At 40.9% G+C, this 23,582-nt stretch overlaps 1 protein-coding gene across 3 annotated transcripts in view; it reads right to left on the bottom strand.

Moving 5' to 3' along the window:
• The window catches only part of srgap2 (SLIT-ROBO Rho GTPase activating protein 2), a 117,211-nt gene that overhangs the window by 19,467 nt on the left and 74,162 nt on the right, over positions 1 to 23,582 (bottom strand). For all 3 annotated transcript variants that reach the window (XM_033965938.2, XM_055222182.1, XM_055222183.1), the window contains exons 3-10: positions 19,485 to 19,647; positions 10,046 to 10,108; positions 7,467 to 7,670; positions 4,967 to 5,095; positions 3,755 to 3,976; positions 2,185 to 2,286; positions 974 to 1,171; positions 421 to 505 (exon numbers count right to left, since the gene is read on the bottom strand). In XM_033965938.2, the coding sequence (XP_033821829.1) occupies positions 421 to 505; positions 974 to 1,171; positions 2,185 to 2,286; positions 3,755 to 3,976; positions 4,967 to 5,095; positions 7,467 to 7,670; positions 10,046 to 10,108; positions 19,485 to 19,647 (1,166 nt within the window). The remainder of the gene's footprint in view (positions 1 to 420; positions 506 to 973; positions 1,172 to 2,184; positions 2,287 to 3,754; positions 3,977 to 4,966; positions 5,096 to 7,466; positions 7,671 to 10,045; positions 10,109 to 19,484; positions 19,648 to 23,582) is intronic.

Consider the following 23,582-nt stretch of genomic DNA (forward strand, 5'->3'; position numbering starts at 1 on the left):
TGCAAACATACAGCACTTCAGAGTCACACAGCGATCCAACTTTTATGTAAATTTGTCTGAACACATTCTATACTGTACAGGAGACACGGCACAGAGGAGACTGATGGACAATGGTCTACAGTCCCTCAGCCAATCAGGACGCAGAACACGATGCACGCTCATACACTGGAAAAAAGCATGTAAAAGTGCACAAAAAAATCCACGAAACAGCGAGACCGTGCAAGGTAAACCACGATATAGTGAGGGACGACTGTAGTTTTGAAAGAGAATACCGATTCTTTTCCGTGTTTAAGCTCAAATCCACCAGTGCATTGGACCAATCACAGAACAGCACTGCAGTTTCCCCAGAAGCCAAAACATACACATGTACATTCATACTTCAAATGGCTCTGGATGAAGTGTTTCAAAAGCTGTACTCACTTTCCCCCAGGGTTTTGTTGATGAGATCGTGTTTGGCCTGAAGTTTGGTGATCAGGTTCCTGCCCTCCAGAAACTCCTTCAGCTTCTACAACAACAAAAGGTACAATATGTATGTTATAATGACATCAGTTATCTTTTTTCAAACTTATTTTCCGACTTTATCCTGGTTATCCACGTAAAAATAACTACTACACCACAGCTTCACCAGGACTTATCTGCAGCCAATTCCAGATATAAACAAACGCTAGATGTGTTTTTAAATGTGTTAGACTGAATGTTTACTGTTTTAAAACGGTGAAAAACAGAACTAGTTCCTTTTAAACTGTTTGTAGTGGTCCAAAGTTATTCCTCAATTACCTTATGCGTTCCTAACATCCTAATTACTCACAGCAATGAGTTTATAAGCACTTTTCACTACTTTCAGAGGCCAAGGAGGAGTTTTGCCATCACGGTAAAGCTAAAAACAACTAGCATGCTAAGGGAACATGGATAAAACTAATTTTGCTCAACTTCACAGAAAAAAAATGGTGTTGTGAAATATCTTGAAACATACAGTGAAGTAGAACTGCTCGGTCTCCTGCTGGTTGGCTCTCCTTTTGGCCAGACTGGGTTTGCTCAGGTACGACTCGCTGAAGGAGGATTTAACCGACTCCATGCTGTTGCTATGGTGAAAACACTCTGAGACGTCGAAGTCCTCCACGGTAACCATGTCCTGGATGGTGGAGAGAGTGGCCTCCATCGTCTTCTTCACCTGGAAAGAAGGGAGGAAAAATGGAGGGATAAAAACAGACAAAGTGAGTGATATCATGGAGAGGTGCTGGAGTCTGAAAAGGCCAAAAGTAAAACAAGTACAAGTAATCGATTATAACAGGGCAATATATGGTCTACATATAAAATAATATACATTTTTAAGATGGTTTTGAAAATGGGAAACTTGAATATTCAGTATATACCGTAAATTTAGCACTACAGTGCACATGAATATAAGCCGCAGGTTTTCAAGTGAGGACATGAGATATTTACACAAAAACACGGTGCACAGAAGTTTGTTTTTTTGAGTTTTAATTTAAGACGCGTTTTTTTTTTTTTTCCCCAAACTGTGCCTGAAAATCGGCACTAATACATACCTGCATGTTTAGAAAAAAATAAAACAGCACCAACACAGGCCATCTGGATTTATTTCCTCTGAAAGCTTTTGTCTAAGTTCTAAGCTAAGTTCTTCCCGCTGCTGCCTCCAACGTCGCACCATCGGTTCATTAATGCCAACATTACGTGCAGTGGCTCTATTTCCTTCTTTGATGCCAGATCCATTGACTTTATCTTAAAAGCTGCATCATTTGCATTTCTTTGTGCGTTTTCCATGATGAGGATGTGTGCATGATGCACAAAATGACAGTTCAAAATCTAAACTAGTGTATTCTTCAGTGTGTAATATTTCCCAACGTCTGTCTCACTTTTGCGTTTTGCGCCAGAGTAGCCAGTAAAAATCATTAAATTAGCTGAACCATTGTATAAGCCGCAGGGTTCAAAGTGTGGCAAAAAAAGTAGTAATTTAAAGTCCAAAATTTACAGTAGTGTATAAAAAAGATAAGATGTCATTCCTGCAGTTTACTGTTAAATTTTTAAATCCATCCACTTTTTTGTGCAATACCCAAAAAAATGAAGACTTTCTCGAGTATCTTTCAGCACATTTCAGATGGGTGGCAAAAATATGATCTCAAAATAACAAGATGTTAAATTTACTGCAGACAGAAAAAGTCCTACCTCGTCGTTTTCGATCTGGAGAGTGGAGAGACGGGACTGGAGCTGCTGACATCTCTGGAGTAGTTCACTTTCAAGAGGCTGCTGGGCGCACACCACTCCAACCTGCACAGGAAAAAGTTATATTAACAAACACAAATACTGAAAAACTTCTGCAGTGTTTTCATAGGGTCGTATTTTTCTTTATGGGCCAGAAAATATGTTTTGAATTGGAATAAATCAGACCTATTCTGCAAAATGGACTTTTCAGAGCTTTTAACCATGTTGTTTTGTCATACTTGTTAAGTTGTTTTTGGAGTGATTCGGGTTCGTTCGTTTGAATAATCTTTAATCGTCATTGCCGATCAACTTCCATTTTCACCGTCCCTGCTCTGTACTTACTTCGTTCTCCAATTTTATTTTGTTAATCGGTGGTAAGTGTAGGATTTGGCAGCATCGTATAGTCATTTTGGTGTAAATTAAAAAAAAAAAATCAGCTCCTCTTTAGTGTGATGTCCAGCTATCGATAGAAAGGACCACGCTACACAGCTCTTTGTTGTGATGACCTTTACGGCGATGTCAGCTTGTCAGCGATGTCAACTTGTTTCTTTTATTAAAAGGTTTTAGATGAATATTGCGTTTTAAAAAGTCCAAATTATAATATAAGGTGTCATAGATTAGCTCACAATCTGGAGATGGAAACGGCAAAGTGCATATCGTATCTGAGTATAAGTCGCACCCCCGGCCAAACTATGAAAAAAGTGCAAGTTATAGTCCTGAACATACGGAAATTCCCTGTTGGGATGACAAAGCGTACCATAAACTTTCTAAACGTCTTTACTTATAAACTAATCACATCATAATGCTTAAATGGCTGTGTATTCTGTGTGTATTTAAAATGAGTAACTTAAAAAAAAAACTAAAGACAAAAATACTTTCTACTGAATATTAGTAGCTGCAGTAGTAGTAGTAGTAGTAGTAGTAGTAGTAGTAGCAGTAGTAGTAGTAGCAGTAGTAGTAGTAGTAGCAGTAGTAGTAGTAGCAGTAGTAGTAGTAGCAGTAGTAGTAGCAGTAGTAGTAGTAGTAGTAGTAGTAGTAGTAGTAGTAGTAGTAGTAGTAGTAGGTAGGAGTGCGCAATATATCACAAAAATATCCATATCACAATACTGGCCAATAATTGATATTAAAAGAAAATGAATAAACACAATGTTGACCATATGACTTCAATAATTGTTTTTTGAAAGTAAAATGTCAAAATTTTCCTTATCAAGTCTTAATTGAATCTTGGTTTAGTCTGTTTTTATTACAAGTGTTTTTATTAGACACTTGTTTGATGAATTATTAATGTAACTACTACTTAATGTGTTAAAGTATTACTATAATATTACAAAATTACAAAACACAGTTACTCAATATTGCATCTTTTTTCATATTGTGCAGCCCTTGTAGAAGTAATCACTGTAGTAAGTAGTAATAGTAGTAGCAGCAGCAGGAGTAGCAGTAGTAGTAGTAGCAGTAGTAGCAGTAGTAGCAGTAGCATTAGCAGTAGTAGCAGTAGTAGCAGTAGTAGCAGTAGTAGCAGTAGTAGCAGTACCGAGTCTCCCATGTGTGATTGGAAGTCAAACTTGGCTGGTGGACAGAACACATTGTTGTATGTCTCCATCAGTTTCTGCTTGTCTCCATTGGGCTCCAGGTTCTCGGTGGCGGACTCTAGAGCCTCCAGACCCATGTGTTTGGACGCCTCCACGTTCTGTTCGGCCGATAGGTACGTCCTGAGCGCGCGGTTCAGACTGGCGTGGTACCCCAGGTCACAGCACTGGAACACAGAACACAGAAACACAGAAATAACAAATATATATATGGAAAATAGAACAGAACAAAACATTACAAGAGAATAAAAAAATAAAAATGAGTCAACTTATGGATTTCAGCTTCCTGTTATTTTCGACATTCTCACTCCCATTCAAAAGATATAATATTTTGTTTTTGCTAATCGCTATGACAACAGTCCCAATTTGTCATCATTCTGAAACAAACACATACTAATACTTAAGGACACCACTACACGTATTTTTTGTTTAGAGGAACAAAGTAAACGGAGTAATCTGTTACATTATTGTGAATGTTCTTACAATTGTGAAAATAAACTCTTATAGGATTATTTGAAGATTTAAAATGTTACCTGTCTTAATAAAAAATAAACTACTAAAAAAAAGGCAGTTTGAATGTAGTTTGCTGGATTAAAAAAAAAATTATAAATAATCCAGCATTTCAAAATAAAAGCATATATTGTATAGGTCGCTCTGGAGTATAAGTCACACCAGCCAAAAAATGCAAAATAATGAAGAAAAAAACATATATAAGTCGCATTTTTTGGGGAAATCTATTTTTTATTTATTACTTATTTATTTACTTTTTTATTTTATTTTAAGATTCAGGACAACCTTGTAGACCAGAATTGGATTTTCCTGTGTAAATACAAGTGTAATGATCTGATATTTTGAGTTTAGTTCAGAGTTGACACCTTTGTTGTTCTTTGTCAATGCTTTTGTTAGCGTATGTCGACAAGTTAATGCTAAGACTCTATTGGTCAGTTACTGGTTTGTTCTGAAGACGGGCTCTAGTGAGTTGAGACCGCTGTTGTTTTGTTGTGGGTTACGGCCTACGGTAGCTCAGAAAATAAACCAGAAGAACTTCAGTGTATTTCCTTACACCAAAACTCTACACAAGTTTAAAAATATATCCCCGCGTCTTGACATTCTGCCCCACACACACACACTTGCAGTAGTTGTAGGTTCTCACTCACGTCGATGATGTCTGAGAGGTCGTGGATGTAGTACTTGAACACGCAGCTGTTTGTCGCCTCCAAAGCCAGAAGATATTCATTACGAGCTTTAATCGCCTTTAGCTTGTTTTCCGTGTACTTGGCCTGACGCTGAAAGGAAGAAAACACACAATTAGTATTAAAAGTTAAAAAAAAAAACAACAATAATAAATAAATACTTATATCGTCAAAGCAAGAAAACAACTCTTTGAAAACATTTGTTGCGTAACAGGAGTGCTAAATTTGCTCGTCTCCATGGAGATGCTGTTGCTTTGCTTACAGTATGACAGTGTGACATCTGAGTCTTTTTATTTGCTCAAAAATGCCTGTACTCTCACAGTGAGCAGGGGTGCCTCTCCGTAGATCTGATCTGTAACTTACCACCAGAATAGTTACATAGCGCACCTTGTATTTTGACTTGCATATCCTTAGGCCTGTCACGATAATTACTAGTAGTAGTGGTAGTTTATGGATCCTAGAATGTGATGTTGTCATACTTCCAGATGGGGGCGCAAGAGCCAGATTCTCTTGTTGATTATACAGAACTCTGCCATGAAATATCCAAATACCTCATGATCATAGGTAGATTGACTAGTAAATCGAGAGCTTTGCCTTTTGGAGTCGAAAGCCCCCCTTATCCATAATCTGTATTAACATTAACATTGACCCATACAATACTGTGATGTCACCTGAAACCCAGCAATATCAACTCATGGTTCAATATATGAAACCTGGAATAATATATTTGGGGTTCAAAATGTATCGTGCGTACAATTTCTTTGCAAAAACAGGGAGATTTGGGGTATTTTTGTTGTAATATGGTAAAATCTGAGCTGTAGAGGGTTGAAAAAGTAACATCCATGACTAACTATTGCTTCATTTTGTCACCGTCTGTATCAGTGGCATAAAGTACTTTCAATATTATCGTTTAGTGCTTCAAAAGTTGTTAGCGTGACCGACTAACATATCCCAGTCTCATGCCCTCCGTATTGTAAAACCCCAGTGGAACACGCTTAAACAGGGACAGACACAGTGTGATGGGTTGGGATAACACCAGTATTGATTTAGGATAATAGACTGTGGAGGATCAGGTCTCGGGGCAGACCCGACGCTTGGCTCAAATAAATCAATGAGACACAAGACAGACCAGGTCTCCGTGGCAACAGGTGGGGTAATTTAAACGTCCTCTTGGAGTACTGGCTTACATTTGATTTGAAGATACACTTTGTGACTTTTTGATGGTGTTGGTAGGGGGTGGAGGGGTGTGTGCTATTTGCTGTCTATGCTCAAAAATACCTTGAAAAACACACAATTTTTGCAGAGATATTTCCAGTTTTGCTGTTTTACATTTGCTTTTTCATAATAAAGTACAAAAAAATGGATCATCACATATAGTGCCACTTTATTTTAACTATTTATCTATAAAATAAATAAATAAAAAGTCTCATTTTGAAACCTCTGAACTCTACTCCAAACCACATCATTTCACTGACAGACGACTGGCTGAAGATCTGTCCATTTTAGATCTGTACAAGCGCTGTTCAATGTTCTGAAATGTGATTCTTGTATTAGTTTGTCAGTTCATATTTCAGTCGTTTTGCACATTTTTCTGTCCGAGTTTAAAATGTGAGCTTTGAGCAGAATCTTGTAATAACATAAATCTCAAATCTAATTGGAATTCATGTTGGAAAAATCACATATTTTTCCTAAATCGTGCAAAACCCTAGTTTGACATCTGCTCCAAGCCACAGACCTCTCCATTAAAAGACCCAAGCTGATCGTTAGCAGGTAGAAACCACAGACTGTATAAAGAAGTGGACTAAGTGAGTGTGACGTCATAGCGTTCGGCTCCAGTCAAATGAAGCTCATCGAGGCTAGAGCAGTTATGGAGTGAATTTGGAGCAGAGTTGGATATTTGGAATTCTGACTGCGAGTATCATAGCAACCAAACAGCCAATCCGGAGCAAGGCTGTTGAAGGTAACGCCCCTTCCCACCCGCACCACTGGTTTAGCAGAGGGTGGGCACTTAGCAACACTGTCAATCAAACCTGTTGCTAACGCTAGTGGGAGTGACCATATTGTACCCGATTTATCTGTCATTAATGTTCATATGTTGATTTTCGGACACAATAGTGAAATAAAAATACCAGGAATCATGTAGAGCGGGTAAATACAAACATTTTAACCAAAATGACGAGGCTCACTCCAGCAGTTACAGAGAGAGGGCAGACTGTTTTTCAATAGAAAGTGAATTGGAGCGAGAGTCGATGGAGCAGGAAGCGCAGCCATGATCACTTCCTACTTAGAACGCAACGGCTAACAGGTTAGCTATGTCCATTTATACACAGTCTATAGTAGAAATAGAAGAATCTTGATCTTGATGGAAATTAGCACTGCCCTATTTTCGTCTAAACTATCACACACTCAGTCACGTTCTCTATACAAATACTTAAAATCATCTGTAGATACTGTGTTAACTGACCTTCTCCTTCATCTTCTCGATCTTCTTCACACTGGAGCGCCTCACTGGTTTGTCCTCAGACTTGATGGAGGACAGCGTGTCTGGAGACCGCGGGGTTTGTCTCTCCGATCGGCCCATCTGCTTCTCCTCCTGCTTCTCCGCCTCCTTCAGCTTCGACTCGGCGTTCATGCTGTCTGTGTTGTACATGTGGTAGGTCTTCATCACCTGAAAACACAAACAACCCATTTTTTCAGAATGTTTAACAGTGTGATGATAACATTTTATTGCTCTGTAGCAGCGTTTCCCAAAAATGAGGGCTCTGGGGATACGTGAGGACTTACCAGGAAGTACATGGAATGATTTCAGGTTTTAGACAGTGGAATTGAATAATTTTGAATGTAAATATGTAAATTTTGCAGCAGTAAGAAGCGATTTGTAGGATTTTGGACGTGAATATCATTAAAACAAGATCTATCTTCAGTTATGAGGTATTTGGTTGTGCTCTAGGTGCTCCGTTGTGTCCTTGGGCAAGACATTTAACCCACCTCTTAACCACCCAGGAAATTAATTTGGATTTTCGTAATTTTGATCGCACCACCATTGTGAATAGACAAACAAATGGTCATAAGATTTTGTTCAATGCATTCGGCCATTATATAGAGTTTATATTTCACTGTGGCAAACTCAAGCACGAGCTGAAAGTTAAAATAAACATGAAGTCATTTTGGACCACAACACGGCCTCCGGGTCTTACACAAACAACCTCTTAATCTCAAGTTCAAGTGGGGCTTAGTCAGACCTAAACAGACTTTGAGCACTTGTGTATCCTTATGTCACTTACCCCGTACAACTCAAACATTCACCTCTCTCCCTCGCTCTATATATTTGCTTATTCAGTCCTATATTTTGTAACCACGACCTTTAGATCCATCATTAGACACTATCAGTCAAACGTTTGCTGTGAGCTTTTTGCACCGTGAGGAAAGGCCATGCCGGGCCCAGATACGTTGGTTAGGGTTAGGGCCATGCTGTAATAAAGGAGTGAGTCTTTGGGAATATTTAAAACTAAATCTTTGCTACACATTACACCCAAACGTCAGAGCTGTTTACCCATGAAAAAACCTACCCCCAACTCCCATTGAGCACCAGTTTTTGAATTTTTATTTTTATTTTGATGGACCCATGCAGCACTCCTTATCCTTTGTATTCTTGATGAGTAGGTGATGATGCGAGATATATGGAACTGTGTAAGAAAAAAAGTGAAATAGAATGAAATCTCAGTATCCACCCTTTGCTTTGTTGACAGCTTTGCAAACCCTCGTCCTCTCAAAGAGCTTCATGATGAAGTCTCCTGAAATGGTTTTCACTTCACAGCTGAGCCACGTCAGGGTCAAGAAATGACAAAAGTGCAAAGCAGTGATCAAGGCAAAGGGTAAAGGTCATTTTAAATCTGAAACAGGTTTTGAGTTATTTTGACTTTTGTTTACTACCTCCATATGTGTCCATTTGTAGTTTTGATGCTGAGAATCTACAACTTGGTTTAGTCCTGGTTTAAGTCCTGGTTTAAGTCCTGGTTTAAGTCCTGGTTTCAGTCCTGGTTTCAGTCCTGGTTTCAGTCCTGGTTTCAGTCCTGGTTTCAGTCCTTCTTTAGTTATGGTACATTTCCAGTTGAGGCCCCGGGTTGAGGGCCCCGGGTTGAGGCCCAATAGAGTTCCGACGGAGTCCCAGTTGAGTCCTGTTTTGGTTCTGTTTCATCCTGTTTTTGTTGTGGTGTGGTCCTGGTTCGGTCCTGGTATGGTCCTGGTATGGTCCTGGTTCGGTCCTGGTATGGTCCTGGTTCGGTCTTGGTATGGTCCTGGTTCGGTCCTAATTTTGTCCTGGTATGGTCCTGGTACGGTCCTGGTTTGGTCCTGGTACGGTCCTGGTACGGTCCTGTTTGGTCCTGGTTCGGTCCTAATTTTGTCCTGGTTTAGTCCTGGTTTGGTCCTGGTTTGGTCCTGGTTTGGTCCTGGTTTGGTCCTGCTTTGTCCCTGGCGTGTTTGTGTTTTGTTTACTACCTTCTGTATCTGTTACTTCATATTTTTTCTTCTTTCAGTGAGAAATACGATGTAAAAAGTCATGTAAAAGTGCATCCAGACGTTTGACTGGTAGTGTACATATATTTGCTTATTCAGCCTTATTTTACCACCACAAGCTTTAGATCTATCATTAAAAATCACTTTACTCAATTCCCCTCTTTTAAACACTACAACTCCATGGCGTTTGAACAAGTATAAGTTTAAAACCAATTCTATTTCTATCTGTCTATATGCTATAATTTACTGGGTTTTGCCTTTACGGCTCTGGGCTGTTGAATCATTACATAGTAGGAAACATAACCCACTTTTGCAGACTGCGATTACCTCAGAACTTGGCTGGATTTTAAATATGTAACGCGATACAACAAGGCCCAAAGCAAAACAGGACTAAAGGAAGATGGATCGCTTATTAAAAGGTAAGAAAATATGTTGGTTTATGATAGGGGGGGACGCCACTGACGTTTATGAGTTGTTTTTTTTGTTTGTTTTTTTGAATTATAGTAAAGAGAAAAGAGGTCTCACCGTGTAGAGTTCATTCATAACTTTCATGAGGTCCTCTTGCAGTTGGTTGCCGACTTCTTTGCTCTGGAAAAATAAATACATAAAGATATAAAAGATTAGTTCAGGAGTACAGACCTTAAAAGGGAAGAAGTTACTATGAAGACGTCGTATCGGACTTTAGACTTCTCTCTACAAATATATCTATATACTATAATAGAAGGGGATGTAATTAAACTGTGCTGAAGTAATAGTAATGTTACTCTACAAAATTAAGGTTTAGACCTGGTTTAGACCTGGTTTAGACCTGGTTTAGACCTGGTTTAGACCTGGTTTAGACCTGGTTTAGACCTGGTTTAGACCTGGTTTAGACTTGGTTTAGACCTGGTTTAGACCTGGTTTAGACCAGCTAGTCAACTCCTGGTTTAGTTCTTGTTTAGATCTGATTCAGCCCTGTCCCACCTTAGCCCCGCCTTAGTCCAGTCTTACTTCCGGTCTAGTCCCGCCTTAGTCCCGCCCTAGTCCCGCCCTAGTCCAGTCTTAGTTCCGGCCTCATCCTGCCCTAGTCCTGTCTTAGTCCCACCTTAGTCCAGTCTTAGTCCAGTCTTAGTCCAGTCTTAGTCCAGTCTTAGTCCAGTCTTAGTCCAGTCTTAGTCCAGTCTTAGTCCAGTCTTAGTCCAGTCTTAGGTCCTGGTCCTGGTTTAGTCCTGCCTTAGTCCTGCCTTAGTCCTGCCTTAGTCCTGCCTTAGTCCTGCCTTAGTCCTGCCTTAGTCCTGCCTTAGTCCTGCCTTAGTCCTGCCTTAGTCCTGCCTTAGTCCTGCCTTAGACCTGCCTTAGACCTGCCTTAGACCTGCCTTAGTCCTGCCTTAGTCCTGCCTTAGTCCTGCCTTAGTCCTGCCTTAGTCCTGCCTTAGTCCTGCCTTAGTCCTGCCTTAGTCCTGCCTTAGTCCCGGTTTAGTCCCAGTTGTGAGGCAGTGATTTGCCTTACAGACTGTATTAGTCTGAAGGATCATTACACATCTGTCCATCAGGGCTCCATCATCTGTATCCACTGAACTGTGTACTCAACAAACTGTCACCCCATCCATCAGGAGAGAGAGGGAGAGAGGAGGAGGGAGAGAGGAGAGATGAGAGAGGAGAGATGAGACTGAAGAGGGAGGACAGGCTGAGAGAGGGAGAGACAGAAGGAGGGAGGGAGAAGAGAGAGCCGGGGGGAGAGGGAGGGAGAATAAAGTACAGGCTGAGTGAGAGAGAAAACAGAGTAAGGGGGGGAGAGATGGAAGGTAGAGCAAGAGGGACAGAGAGGGAAAAATGTGCAGGAGAGAGAGAGTGAAAGAGAGAGAAGACAAGAAAGTGAGGAAGAAGGAAGGAGAATGAGAGAGGATAAGAGAGACAAAGAACAGGGAGAGGAGGGATGGGGAGCAGGGAGATGAAAGAGAGAGGCTTAGCAAGAAAGAGGGGAGAGTAAGAGAGTGAGAGAAAAAGTAGAGGGAGAGATGAGGGAGAAAGAGAGAGGAGAGAGGAAACAGAGGGAGAAGGAAGAAGAACGAGAGAAGATAAGAGAGGGAGGAAGAGGGGGAGAGTGAAAGACAGGAGAGAAAAAAAGTAGGTTGAGACAGAGCAGAGAAGAATGGGTGGCGAAAGAGAGAGAGAAGAGGTAAAAAGAAGAGGTGGAGAAAGAGCGAGAGAAGAGGTAAAGAGAAGAGGCAGAGAAAGAGCAAGAGAAAAGAGGTAAAGAGAAGAGGCGGAGAAAGAGCAAGAGAAAAGAGGTAAAGAGAAGAGGAGAAGAAAGCAAAAGAGAGAAGAGGTAAGGAGTAGAGGTGGAGAAAGCGAGAGAGAAGAGGTAGAGAGAAGAGGTGGAGAAAGAGCGAGAGAGAAGAGGTAGAGAAAACAAGAGGGAAAAGAGATAAAGAGAAGAGGTGGAGAAAGAGCAAGAGAGAAAAGGTAAAAACAGGTGGTGAAAGGAGAGGTACAGCGAGAGAGAGAGAGAGAGAGGGGCGACTGAGATAAATGAACTGTGGGTAATGGAGTTTAATGGAGGAGAAGTGATCAGAAGCCGACAGGGGCAACCGACAGAAGCAGACAGGAGCTAAAGACTGAGAGAGCATGATGACAACATGACACACACACACACACACACACACACAGCACACGGAAAGAGCAAACAACGATCAAACATGCATCATATTCCACATTAGCATTAGCCAGCTGCTACCATTCACTGCTGTGTAATTGCATCGTATTTACAGGAAGTGACGCACATACGGTAGAGGTCAAAAGTTCAAATGACCTTTTTCTTAATGCCAGTATCAACTTTGTCAACTGATGTAGTGTGAATCGTGTCAATCCCCCCAGAAAGAATATTATAAAAAAAGAAAAGAAGAAAATCAGACTAAATGCTACACGCCGTCTTTCTATTTATAAAAATCTTTAGCAAACTTGTAAGAAAGAGCCGTGTGAGTCACTATACGGCTCTTTGGGATGAGAGCTGATTGTCTGCCAAGAGTGGTCCAACCTTCATTTGTGCCTTTTGTTGAGTTTTGAGTTTGTGTGAGCCAGGGAATGAGTTGGGTTGATTTAAATAACTACTTCCTCCAAGTGTTATCACGATAGTAAAATGTCAAGGAATAGACCCGACACAGATTCCAATACCACAATGACTAAAGCTTCAGGAAAAGTTCATTTCTGTCCTGTGAATGTGACTTTTTTAGTACTGATACTTGTTCAAATGAGTATCTGGTTTCAATACTACTTTTATACTTTTGACTTCCTCCTTTGATTATTTGAGGCAAATGAAAACGGAAACGTGCCCACGGGACATTAAACAGGGACGAGGGGGCCTTTTCACTCTCACACACCTGGGATACTGTCCTGAAGTCGTCCTGCCTCCACCAGTAGGAAAACAGCACCAAATCAGCTGACCGGACAAGTCACCGCAGCATTCAGTTTTATTTATATAACACATGTAAAAATACAACATCATGTGACCACTCTGAGGAAACTGATAGTGGCCAATCCAAACGGTCAGGTATGAAAACAAACTAAACCTTGGTCTGGAAAAAGAACGTACTAAAAAAATAAACATAAGAGCCTATCAGGATTTCAATGTGTTTATGATTTCATTTACTTCAAACAAAGGCAAAGACTGACCACATTTGAGCAGATGAAGTGTGTAACCGTGGAAGCCCCAACTCCCATTGAGGCTGTTGTTTGGTGTCAGGATTAGGATCGTGCAGCCAATCAAAACGCAATCATCCAAGACCGACCCTGCCCCTTTATCAACCGAGCACTGTGAACTTTGACCTCCTCATGTTTCCCGCGGTTCATTCATCTCAACCACAAACCCAGACTCACTAAAGTCTGGTTGATTAGAGCTGCTGCCCGTCCTGTGGCAGTGAGTGTGGAATAGAGCTGTTTTTATAGTGCGAAAAAAAGTTATTCTTCAGGTGTAACAGATTTTCAACTTACAGCCAGTAGTAGTATTTTCAGTTAAATTGCAACAAACATTATGTACTTTCATTTACAAGACAAACTGTCAAAAAATAAAATAAAAAATAAATATGAAATAAAATAAAAATAAATACATGAAATAAAAATAAACTTAATAAGCCAAGTTTTACATTTAGAAATCACTATGGTATTTTAGTACGGCATTATGGATTTAATATGTAATATTTTAATCTCAACAAACTGTACACATTATTTAGTTTAATAATTAAATATTAGAGTAAACACAGTTACATTTAAAAATCATGACTAACATCTGTAAATATGTAAACTACCAGTGAAAATGCAGTGTTTTTTTGTTTTTTTTACTACTTTCTACATTTTATATAAACACAGAAGACATCAAATACATGAAGTAAGATATATGGAATTATGTAGTAATGAAAAAAGTTATACAACTCTAATAAATATTTGTTTATACATTGTATATCAAAATCTTTAAAGAAGCCATCCTTTGTATTGTCGAAGAATAATTAATTGAGTTGCCTTCGAGTTTAGTAGACTTTTTTCTTTGCTACATGATTACATAAATCTTACTTCATATATTTGATGTCTTCTGTGTGTATATAAAATGTAGAAAGGAGCATGAGGAGAATGAGAGGGTGTGTGCAAACGTTTGACTAGTAGTGTATACATTTTACATTATTTATTTATTTATTTATTTTTGTGGTCAAATTAAGAACCTTTTATGGAACATGGACTCACTAATGCTGTGATTGACAATTTTGTGATTTATTTCATACCACACAGTTTGAGTCAATGATCAAAATCTGACCCTACATATTGTCAGATCTTAAAAGTCCTATATTACACAAAATGGACTCTTGTGAGCTTTAAGCCACATTCAAATGTTGTTGCCTCGTCAAAAACATACATAGTGTTTGAGTAACGCTATGTCTGTTAGTCTGTCTTCATCTCCAACCCTCAGAATGTTCTGTTCCACCTTGTGATGTCATGAAGTGGTAGTTTTCAAGTTGACAGCTGCTTTTTAACTTTAGTTCAGTAGAGATTGGCAATTCCAGGGCTGAATTCATCCAAATGATTCTAGTGAAGGTGTATGGAGTTTAAAAACACAGTGGAGCACTTCCTGTATTACCACATGATGACATCACAAGGTGGAACAGAGTGTTTTTTGTTTGAGAGAAGAACTCAGCTTAAATGTGCAGGGTTTGTGTGTTAAACATGTGTGAATGAAACAAAACACAACTTCATGTCTGTTTGTGATGAGGAAACAACATTAGAACAGAAAATAGCGACATATGGGCACTTTAAAAAAACAGAAAGGTCCATCTTTATGTTCCAAACGTGTGCCAGGTTTTGCACGTTTGATGGCTCGTTTGATGGCTCGTTTGATGGCCTATGGCGTTTTTTTGCTTTTCACGCGACGAAGTGGAAACATTCAAACATGGTCTAATAGTCTTTAATTACCCATCAGCCCCCGAGTGTCCATGTGCTTCCTGTTTATGAGGCGAGCGGACATGAGTCAAAGAAAACCACACTTGTCTCTCAGCTCAGTAAAAAGTCCAGAGTGTCTTTAAACGCCTCACGGTCTGATCTGATACAGTCTGATCTGACTCTATAATCAGCGCTCTCTTTGAGAACAAACTGCATTTTTGTCCAACCTGCAGCTGTAACTAAACGCAGAAGTTCAGACGGGAGACGGAGATGTTTTGACTTTGACTGTCTGGTTTTACTTTCAGTAGTTCAGACAGATATTTTGTGTGTTTATTCTACTTTAAAGCTGTATTATGTAATTTTTCCAAAATGAGAAATGGTTCAAAAGTAAATATTCTTTGCAGTGAACAGTTAAATGGGCACGGTGGGTACTTGACATTAGAGGGTTTCTGTCCTGTGGTGTGATTCATGTGAAGCTACAATTGTTCCAAAAATGATTTGTACACTGGAAAATTATATATATATATATATATATATATATATATATATATATATATATATATATATATATATATATATATATATATATATATATATATATATATATTTCTTACAGATATCATTTTAACCCGAGTTTAGACAGTACGTCACCTTTATGTGATATAATGATGTGCACTATTAATCTTTTAATAAGTTGTATACCAAGGTAAATTGTGTAGATAAAGCCAGTGTGGCTACAAAAGTGTAACACGTTTTTCAGAAAACGACATGTTAGCATTAGCGAGAGCCTTATGCTAGGGGATCAGATTTGTACATTTAAAATTACAAAGTTGTAGGCATAAAATGATATTTGTAAGTGTAAAAAAAAAAAAATTATTTGCCAGTGTACAAATCAACATTTACGCCTTCAAACTTTAAATAAAAATACAAAGATTATTTTCAAAAACAAATCAGTTCTGCAACAATTGTAAGAAGCATTTTCACAAATATTATATAATCATTTCTGTAACTCTTTTATTTGAGACATTTGAAGCTGCCTGTCGTCCCACTGGACATTCAAGGTAAGGCAAGCTTTATTTGTATAGCACAATTAGTACACAAAGTAATTAAAAGTGCTTTACAGAAGAAGAAAGACATTAAAATCACAACACAACAAATCTAAACATAAATAATCATACATAATAAGAGAAGAATGTAGAAAAAAAACTTTTAGGCAAATGCTAAACAGAACTAAACATTCACTATAAAACCTAATAACCGACTTAATATGTCTCTAGAGCTAAATTAATAATTATGTAACTGCTCCATCATCAAAAACATCTTTCTAACAGTTGTTTTTATTTTTCTTAGGAATTTCAGCTGCTGCACTGCAAGACATCAGGCTGGAGCATGTTCAAAGTTTTTCAGAAAAGTTTGGATTTTACAAAAAAACAAAAAGATAATTCTTCATTTTGACGTATAGCTTAACCCCTTGACCCCAGAGTGCCCCCTGGTGCACACATGTCATATGTGTGTCTGTGTTTTAAATGTGATTTTTCATGTCACACGGCTGGACAAACTGTGGATTACAGTAGGTTGGATTCATAGGAGTGACTGTATATTAGGGACTCACTGATACCTATACCAGTGTCGGACAGGTATGCTTGTGCTCGTACTTGTCAATGTGCCGATACCAAGAGCCGATACCACAGACTATAGCTGCGCTCCGTCTTATTTGACCGATCCTGATAACTAGTGATTTTAGTAGAAATTTAAACGTATTCCAGTGAAAAAGTAGGCTATACTATAATGAAACTACCAAAATGACAGTTCAAAATCAAAACTAGTGTATTCTTCAGCGTGTAATCTTTCCCCATGTCTGCCTCACTTTTGTGTTTACTGCTAGAGAGTGCCCCCTGGTGGCCGTTAGCCAATAAAAATCTATAAATTAGCCACACTGTTGTATTGGCGGCTGGGTTCAAAGCGTGGGAAAAAAGTAGCAGCTTATACTCCGAGATTTACGGTATATATCAATTATATAAGGCAAAAATGAATGGAATAATATTAATAGGCCCATTGGACAATAACTAATGAAATTATGAATTGGATTTCCCATTGTAATAGAATAATGCTATTAAATAATGTGTGGTATCAGTTTCGGCAAGTACTCAGAATGAAGGACTCGTACTCGTATTAGTTTTGAACAAATAGAATCTGGTTGTAGTTGGAGTTTTTGGTCCTATCTCACAAAAGTAAAACATCATTACGCAGCTTTTTCTCCAATACTATTTGACGGCTCATTGTTGACATTAATAAACATATCGAGCTTTTGTCACCAGGCTAAAAACTATGTGAAAGATGCTATCGAAACCTTTCTAAGCATTTTCCAATCCAACCGTGCACTTTGGTCGCCATAACAACAGCCTGAATCATACTGAGGTCCAAACCACGTAATATCGTTTCCCATAATTCCATTTGTTACGTGAGTCTTTTCCACTAAATCCATATCACATTTTGTCCTGTCCACATTTTTCACCTGCATCTGTTTTGTGTCAGCTCTGATTTATTGACAGATCCTCAGGCCACAAGAGTCAGACGAGAGAGCTGCTTCTACAGGAGCTTTACTCTCTCTGTCTCTGTCTCCCTGTCTCTCTCTGCGTCTCTCTGTGTCTATCTCTCTCTCTTTCTTTCTCTCTCTCTGATTCTCTCTGTGTCTGTGTCTCTCTCTGTGTCTGTGTCTCTCTCTGTGTCTGTGTCTCTCTCTCCGTCTGTGTCTCTCTCTCCGTCTGTGTCTCTCTCTCCCTCTGTGTCTCTCTCTCCCTCTGTGTCTCTCTGTGTCTCTCTATCTCTCTCTCTGCCTCTCTCTGTGTCTCTCTCTGTCTGTCTCTCTCTCTGCCTCTCTCTGTGTCTGTCTCTCTCTCTGCCTCGCTCTGTGTCTGTCTCTCTCTGCCTCGCTCTGTGTCTGTCTCTCTCTGCCTTGCTCTGTGTCTGTGTCTGTCTCTCTCTCTGTGTCTCTCTGCGTCTGTGTCTCTCTGTTTCTGTGTCTCTCCCCCTCTCTCTATGTCTCCCTCCCTCTTTCTCCGTCTCTCTCTCCTTGTATCTCGCTCTCCATCTCCATCTTTCCCTCTGTCTCTTTCTGTCTCTGTGTCTCTCTCTCTCTGTGTTTCTCTCTGTGTCTGTCTCTCTCTTTGCCTCTCTCTGTGTCTGTCTCTCTCTCTGCCTCTCTCTGTGTCTCTCTCTGCCTCTCTCTGTGTTTGTGTCTCTGTCTCTCTCTGTGTCTCTCCCCTTCTCTCTATGTCTCCCTCCCTCTTTCTCTGTCTCTCTCTATGTCTCCCTCCCTCTGTCTCTCTCTCTGTGTCTCTGTCTCTCTCTCTTTGTATCTCACTCTCCATCTCCATCTTTCCCTCTGTCTCTTTCTGTCTCTGTGTCTCTCTCTCATACAGGAGCTTTTCCTTCCCAATTTCTCTCCTCTATCTCTTTCCATCCATCCTCCTCTTTCATCTTTCTCTCCATTTTTCTTTTCCCTTGTTCTCTCTCGTGTGATCAAATCTTCATTCTTTCTTTGCCCTCTCAACTCTCTCGCTGTATCCTATAATCTGTCTCTCTCTTCCCTTTTCATCTCTTCTCTCTCTCTTCTCCCTCCCTCTCTGGCTCATCTACAGTAGCTTTTCTTCCTCTGTCTCACTCTTTCCCCATCTTCTTTCCTGCTTTTCTCTTATGCGATCAAAGAATCACTCTTTGCCCTCTCTCATCTCCATCTCACTCACATCTTCCCTTCCTCCTCTTTCACCCCTCTCTCTCCTCTATATTTATATCCCCCCCCCCTCTCTCTCTGACTCTTCGACAGTAGCTTTTCTTTCTCTCTTTCTCTCCACAGTCTCTCTCTGTATCTCCTCTTCTCTTTCCTCTCTAATCTTTTTCTCCCCTGCCTTTTGTCTCCCTCTCTACTTAGGTAAAAAATATTAAAGTACCCCTTTAAAAATGTACTTAAAGAGTAAAAAGTAAAAGTATTTCGTGCAGATTTTGAGTTCTGATAAAGCTTCAAATGGAGTCATTTTGATAAATATTTGTGCTGAATTTTGTTCAAAAGATATAATTAAATCAATAAACTCCTCAGACTTTTCAGCAGATCTCAAATAATAAATATACTTTAACTTTTCAATCTTGTCCAAAAATGTTGTGGAGTAGAAAGTACAGATACTGCTCTCAAATGTAAAAAGTATCCACTTTAAAATTGACTTTAGTAAAGTATATATACCTAATATTTTTACTTAAGTACAGCACTCTACTACTTTTATTTGGTTATGTTCCACCACTGACCACAATTACCATATTCCACTGACACAACAACCAAAAATTGAATTAGAAGTATTCTAAATGTACTACAACGTTAAAAAAGCAAAAAAAAAAAGCAGCAAAAAAAATGCAAAAACACACAAAAAATCCCACTACTACAAAGGAAAAGGAAAATAACCCCAGATAAATATTTTCCATTAAAACATACTGTTGATAACACTATGTAGTACTTATCGTGACAACCCTAGATCAACAGTAGCATCTTTTGTGCAGCAGGTGGCGTTACCTTCTTGAAGAGGCGCCCCGAGTCTTCACTGATCTGTGCGAATCGGGGGATGATGTTGTTGAGGTACAGGTCGGACAGCGTGGCGTGGTCTCTGCTCTCCCTCTTCACCTGCAGCAGGAGAAGGTTCCAGCAGTTCTGAGGAGACAGGACGCTCTGCTCCTTCCTGGACACAGAACACAGAAAGAACACGGTCAAATCGAGAGCCAAGACCAATAGCCAAAGACGGGTAATCTAAAACAGTCAACTTTAGTGTTTAGTTCCACTTTAAGATCACTCACATGGTTTAGTGGCAAAAACAAAGTTGATTTAGTAACTTTTGTTTCTACTACACTGTGTAAATATGGGACTTTGATACGTGGTTTGTCTACTGTGCCTAGTCCTTTTTGGCAATTGTAGTTCAATCTAAGTACAAATAGGTGCAAATTTGTGTTCAAAAAAAAGAAAAAAAGAAAAAAAGAGTGTGCGGTCTACACTGGCCACTGCAATTTCAAGTACTACATGACATCACACATGACTGCCCTTATTAAAGCCAGCAGTTTTGATTACTAATCACTCTGCTCCTCATACCTACAGGCCACCGCCTCCCCTTTAGTCCTCTACACCCCACCCCTCCTCCCCCCTCACTCTCCCCTTTAGTCCTCTACACCCCGCCCCTCCTCCCCCCCCACACTCCCCTTTAGTCCTGCCGACCCCGCCCCTCCTCCCCCCCTCACTCTCCCATTTAGTCCTCCAGACCTCCCCCCTCCTCCCCCCCTCACTCTCCCATTTAGTCCTCCAGACCTCCCTCCTCCTCCCCCCTCACTCTCCCCTTTAGTCCTCCAGACCCCGCCCCTCCTCCCCCCTCACTCTCCCCTTTAGTCCTCCAGACCTCCCTCCTCCTCCCCCCTCACTCTCCCCTTTAGTCCTCCAGACCCCACCCCTCCTCCCCCCTCACTCTCCCCTTTAGTCCTCCAGACCCCGCCCCTCCTCCCCCCTCACTCTCCCCTTTAGTCCTCTACACCCCGCCCCTCCTCCCCCCCTCACTCTCCCCTTTAGTCCTCCAGACCTCCCTCCTCCTCCCCCCTCACTCTCCCCTTTAGTCCTCCAGACCCCGCCCCTCCTCCCCCCTCACTCTCCCCTTTAGTCCTCTACACCCCGCCCCTCCTCCCCCCTCACTCTCCCCTTTAGTCCTCTACACCCCGCCCCTCCTCCCCCCTCACTCTCCCCTTTAGTCCTCCAGACCTCCCTCCTCCTCCCCCCTCACTCTCCCCTTTAGTCCTCCAGACCCCGCCCCTCCTCCCCCCTCACTCTCCCCTTTACTCCTCCAGGTACAGCCCATCTTAGCAGCTCTATTTGCCATATGGTTGTGGGTGGAGTTTAGATGTTTCGTCCCATTTTAAGGTTAAGGTATGGATGGAAATTCATTCTGTGCTGCTGGGGCATTTTGCACGGTGCTTGGGGGCCCATCGCCAGCTTAGGGGCCCATCTCCAGATCTTGACCCAGGCCAAGACTGTCTTTGGGCCCCTGATATAAAAAACATACCCCATCTACAAATACAAAGAAGCAATGGATACAACAAAATGTGTACGCCACGTTGTTAAAAATCACTGCTAGAACTTTTTTTCGGTAGATTAAAAAGGTCGAACTACGCACTATAATATTCCCTTTAATGAGAACAAAGGGTGCAGATGAAAGCGCCGCACACAGACACACACAGAGCCACAGTCCAGACCAAAAAGGAGACCAAAGAGAGTCCGGACCAAACCCAGACCAAACAGGGCCCAGATCCAGTCCGGCCCCAGCAGGAGGAGGTCAGACTCCCCCACACAGCTGTCCCACTGAGGCGCAGGAACAAAGAGACGCTTACTGTAAAAGACTACTGGGGAAAACCCTTTGACTTCAGTAATGGTTTGAACATTTAAGAGGTTGGGTCCAAAGACAATATTGAAATTCCAGGTTGTGACATCAGACTTCATTGGTGTAATAAGCACTTTTCGAAATCATTTAGGAAGGAACTCTAAAGCTTCTTGCATTAGATTTAAGACTGGGATCTTCTCCTAAAAACTACAATACAGCAACAAGCCAAAGAAACTGTATGTATCAGCTGAAAGTTAAGACATTTGTGGGATTATTAGCAGTTTTTTTCCACTCTCTTTCAATCGCCATCTCTCTCTCTCTCTCTCTTTCATTTGCCATCTCTGTCTCTCCCTCTTTCATTCACCATCTCTCGCACTGTTTCGCCATCACCCTCTTTCATTCCCCACCACTCTCTCTCTTTCATTCCCCACCACTCTCTTTCATTCCCCACCACTCTCTTTCATTCCCCACCACTCTCTTTCATTCGCCATCTCTCTCTCCCTTTCATTCCCCATTACTCTCTCTCCCTTTCATTCGCAATCTCGCTGTCTTTCTCATTCCCCCTCTCTTTCAATTGCTATCTCTCTCTCTTTCTCCTTCATTCGCCATCTCTCTCTTTCATTCATTCGCCATCTCTCTCTCTTTCATTCATTCCCAATCTCTCTCTCTCATTCGCCATCTCTCTCTCTCTCATTCGCCATCTCTCTCTCTCTCATTCGCCATCTCTCTCTCTCTCATTCCCCATCACTCTCTCTCTCATTCCCCATCTCTCTCTCTCTCATTCCCCATCTCTCTCTCTCTCATTCCCCATCTCTCTCTCTCTATTTCAATCGCCACCCCTCTATCATTCCCATCACTCTCTTTCTCATTCATTCCTCCATTCATTCCTCATGTCTCTCTCGCTATCTCATTCCCCATCTCGCTCTCTCTTCCCATCTCTCCCTTCCTTTGCCTCTCCTTCCCTCTCTCTTTCCCTTTCTCTCTCCTCTGCAGTATACTCCCCTAGTCTCAACTCCCCTCTTATCCCCCTTTCTCACCCTCCTTTCTTTTGGTTTGTCTTCTCTCACCCCCTCTCCATCGTTTCTTTCTCTCTCCTCTCCAATTCACCCACATCTCTCATTTTATCTTTCTTGCTCTATCTCTTCTCTTTGAACCCCCCCACTCACCTTCCTCTTCTCCTCTTTCACCCCTCATCTTTCTCTCTCTCCCTCCCTCTCTTCTTTCTCCTCTCCTTACACCCTCCCTCTTTTTCTACTTCTTTGAGCAAAATTTGTCTTGCCCCTGCACAGATATATTGTATAAGCAGCTCTTGATTTCAAAATAAGACAGCTGTGTACTGTAATAATTATAAAATGTTTATTTTCCGATGATAAGGAAGTTCTTGGTTAGCATGCTAGCTGCTGTGAGCATTACTTTGTCTCTAAAAGTTGTGAAAAGCGCTTATAAACTCATTGCGAGATAGTGGACAGTTGGGAAACTCTGAATTCATAAAGTGAGCACTAACTTTGGACATAGCTAACCTGCTAGCCGTCACGTTCCAAACAGGAAGTGATCATGGGTGCACTTCTGGCTCTGTCGACTCTGGCTCCAATTCACTTTACATTGAAAAACTGTCGTGCCTCTCTCTGTAGGTGCTGCAGTGAGCTATTGTCATTTTGGTCTTAAAATGTTCGTATTAACCCGCTCTAAATGATCCTGGGGTTTTTATTTTGCTATTGTGTCTGTTAATCAAGATATGAACATTAATAACAGACAAATGAGGTGCCTTCATTCCCCGAGGTCGCTCTTACTAGCATTAGCAACAGGTTTCATTAAGTTTTAGCAGGGAGCAGACGCTTAGCAACGCATTACTTTCAACAGCCTCGCTCTGGATTGGCTCTTTGGTTGCTATGATACTCGCGGTCGGATTTGCAAATATGGACCTTGGCTCCAGATTCGCCGCTATAACTTTTAGCCTCGATGAGCTTCGTTTGACTGAAGCTGAACGCTATGGTGACGTCACACTCACTTAGTCCACTTTTGTATACAGTCTATGATTTTAAGACAGTAAAAATCAGGTACAGCGCCTGTAAGTTTAAGTATCAAAAGTAGCAGTGTTTGTGAATATCATTTGCAGGGTGATTGGACCCATCCCTTGCCGTTGCTTACGCTGCATGTGTGACTGCAGTGTATACAGTGCGTGTTATGGCTGATGCAGCGAGTAAAATGGATTTGGTCTGTCCATATAAGTGAATGAAAGAGGTCCTTTGTGTTGTTAATGG

Source organism: Periophthalmus magnuspinnatus, chromosome 5 (assembly GCF_009829125.3).
Source record: "Periophthalmus magnuspinnatus isolate fPerMag1 chromosome 5, fPerMag1.2.pri, whole genome shotgun sequence".
Classification (NCBI taxonomy): Eukaryota; Metazoa; Chordata; class Actinopteri; order Gobiiformes; family Gobiidae; genus Periophthalmus; species Periophthalmus magnuspinnatus.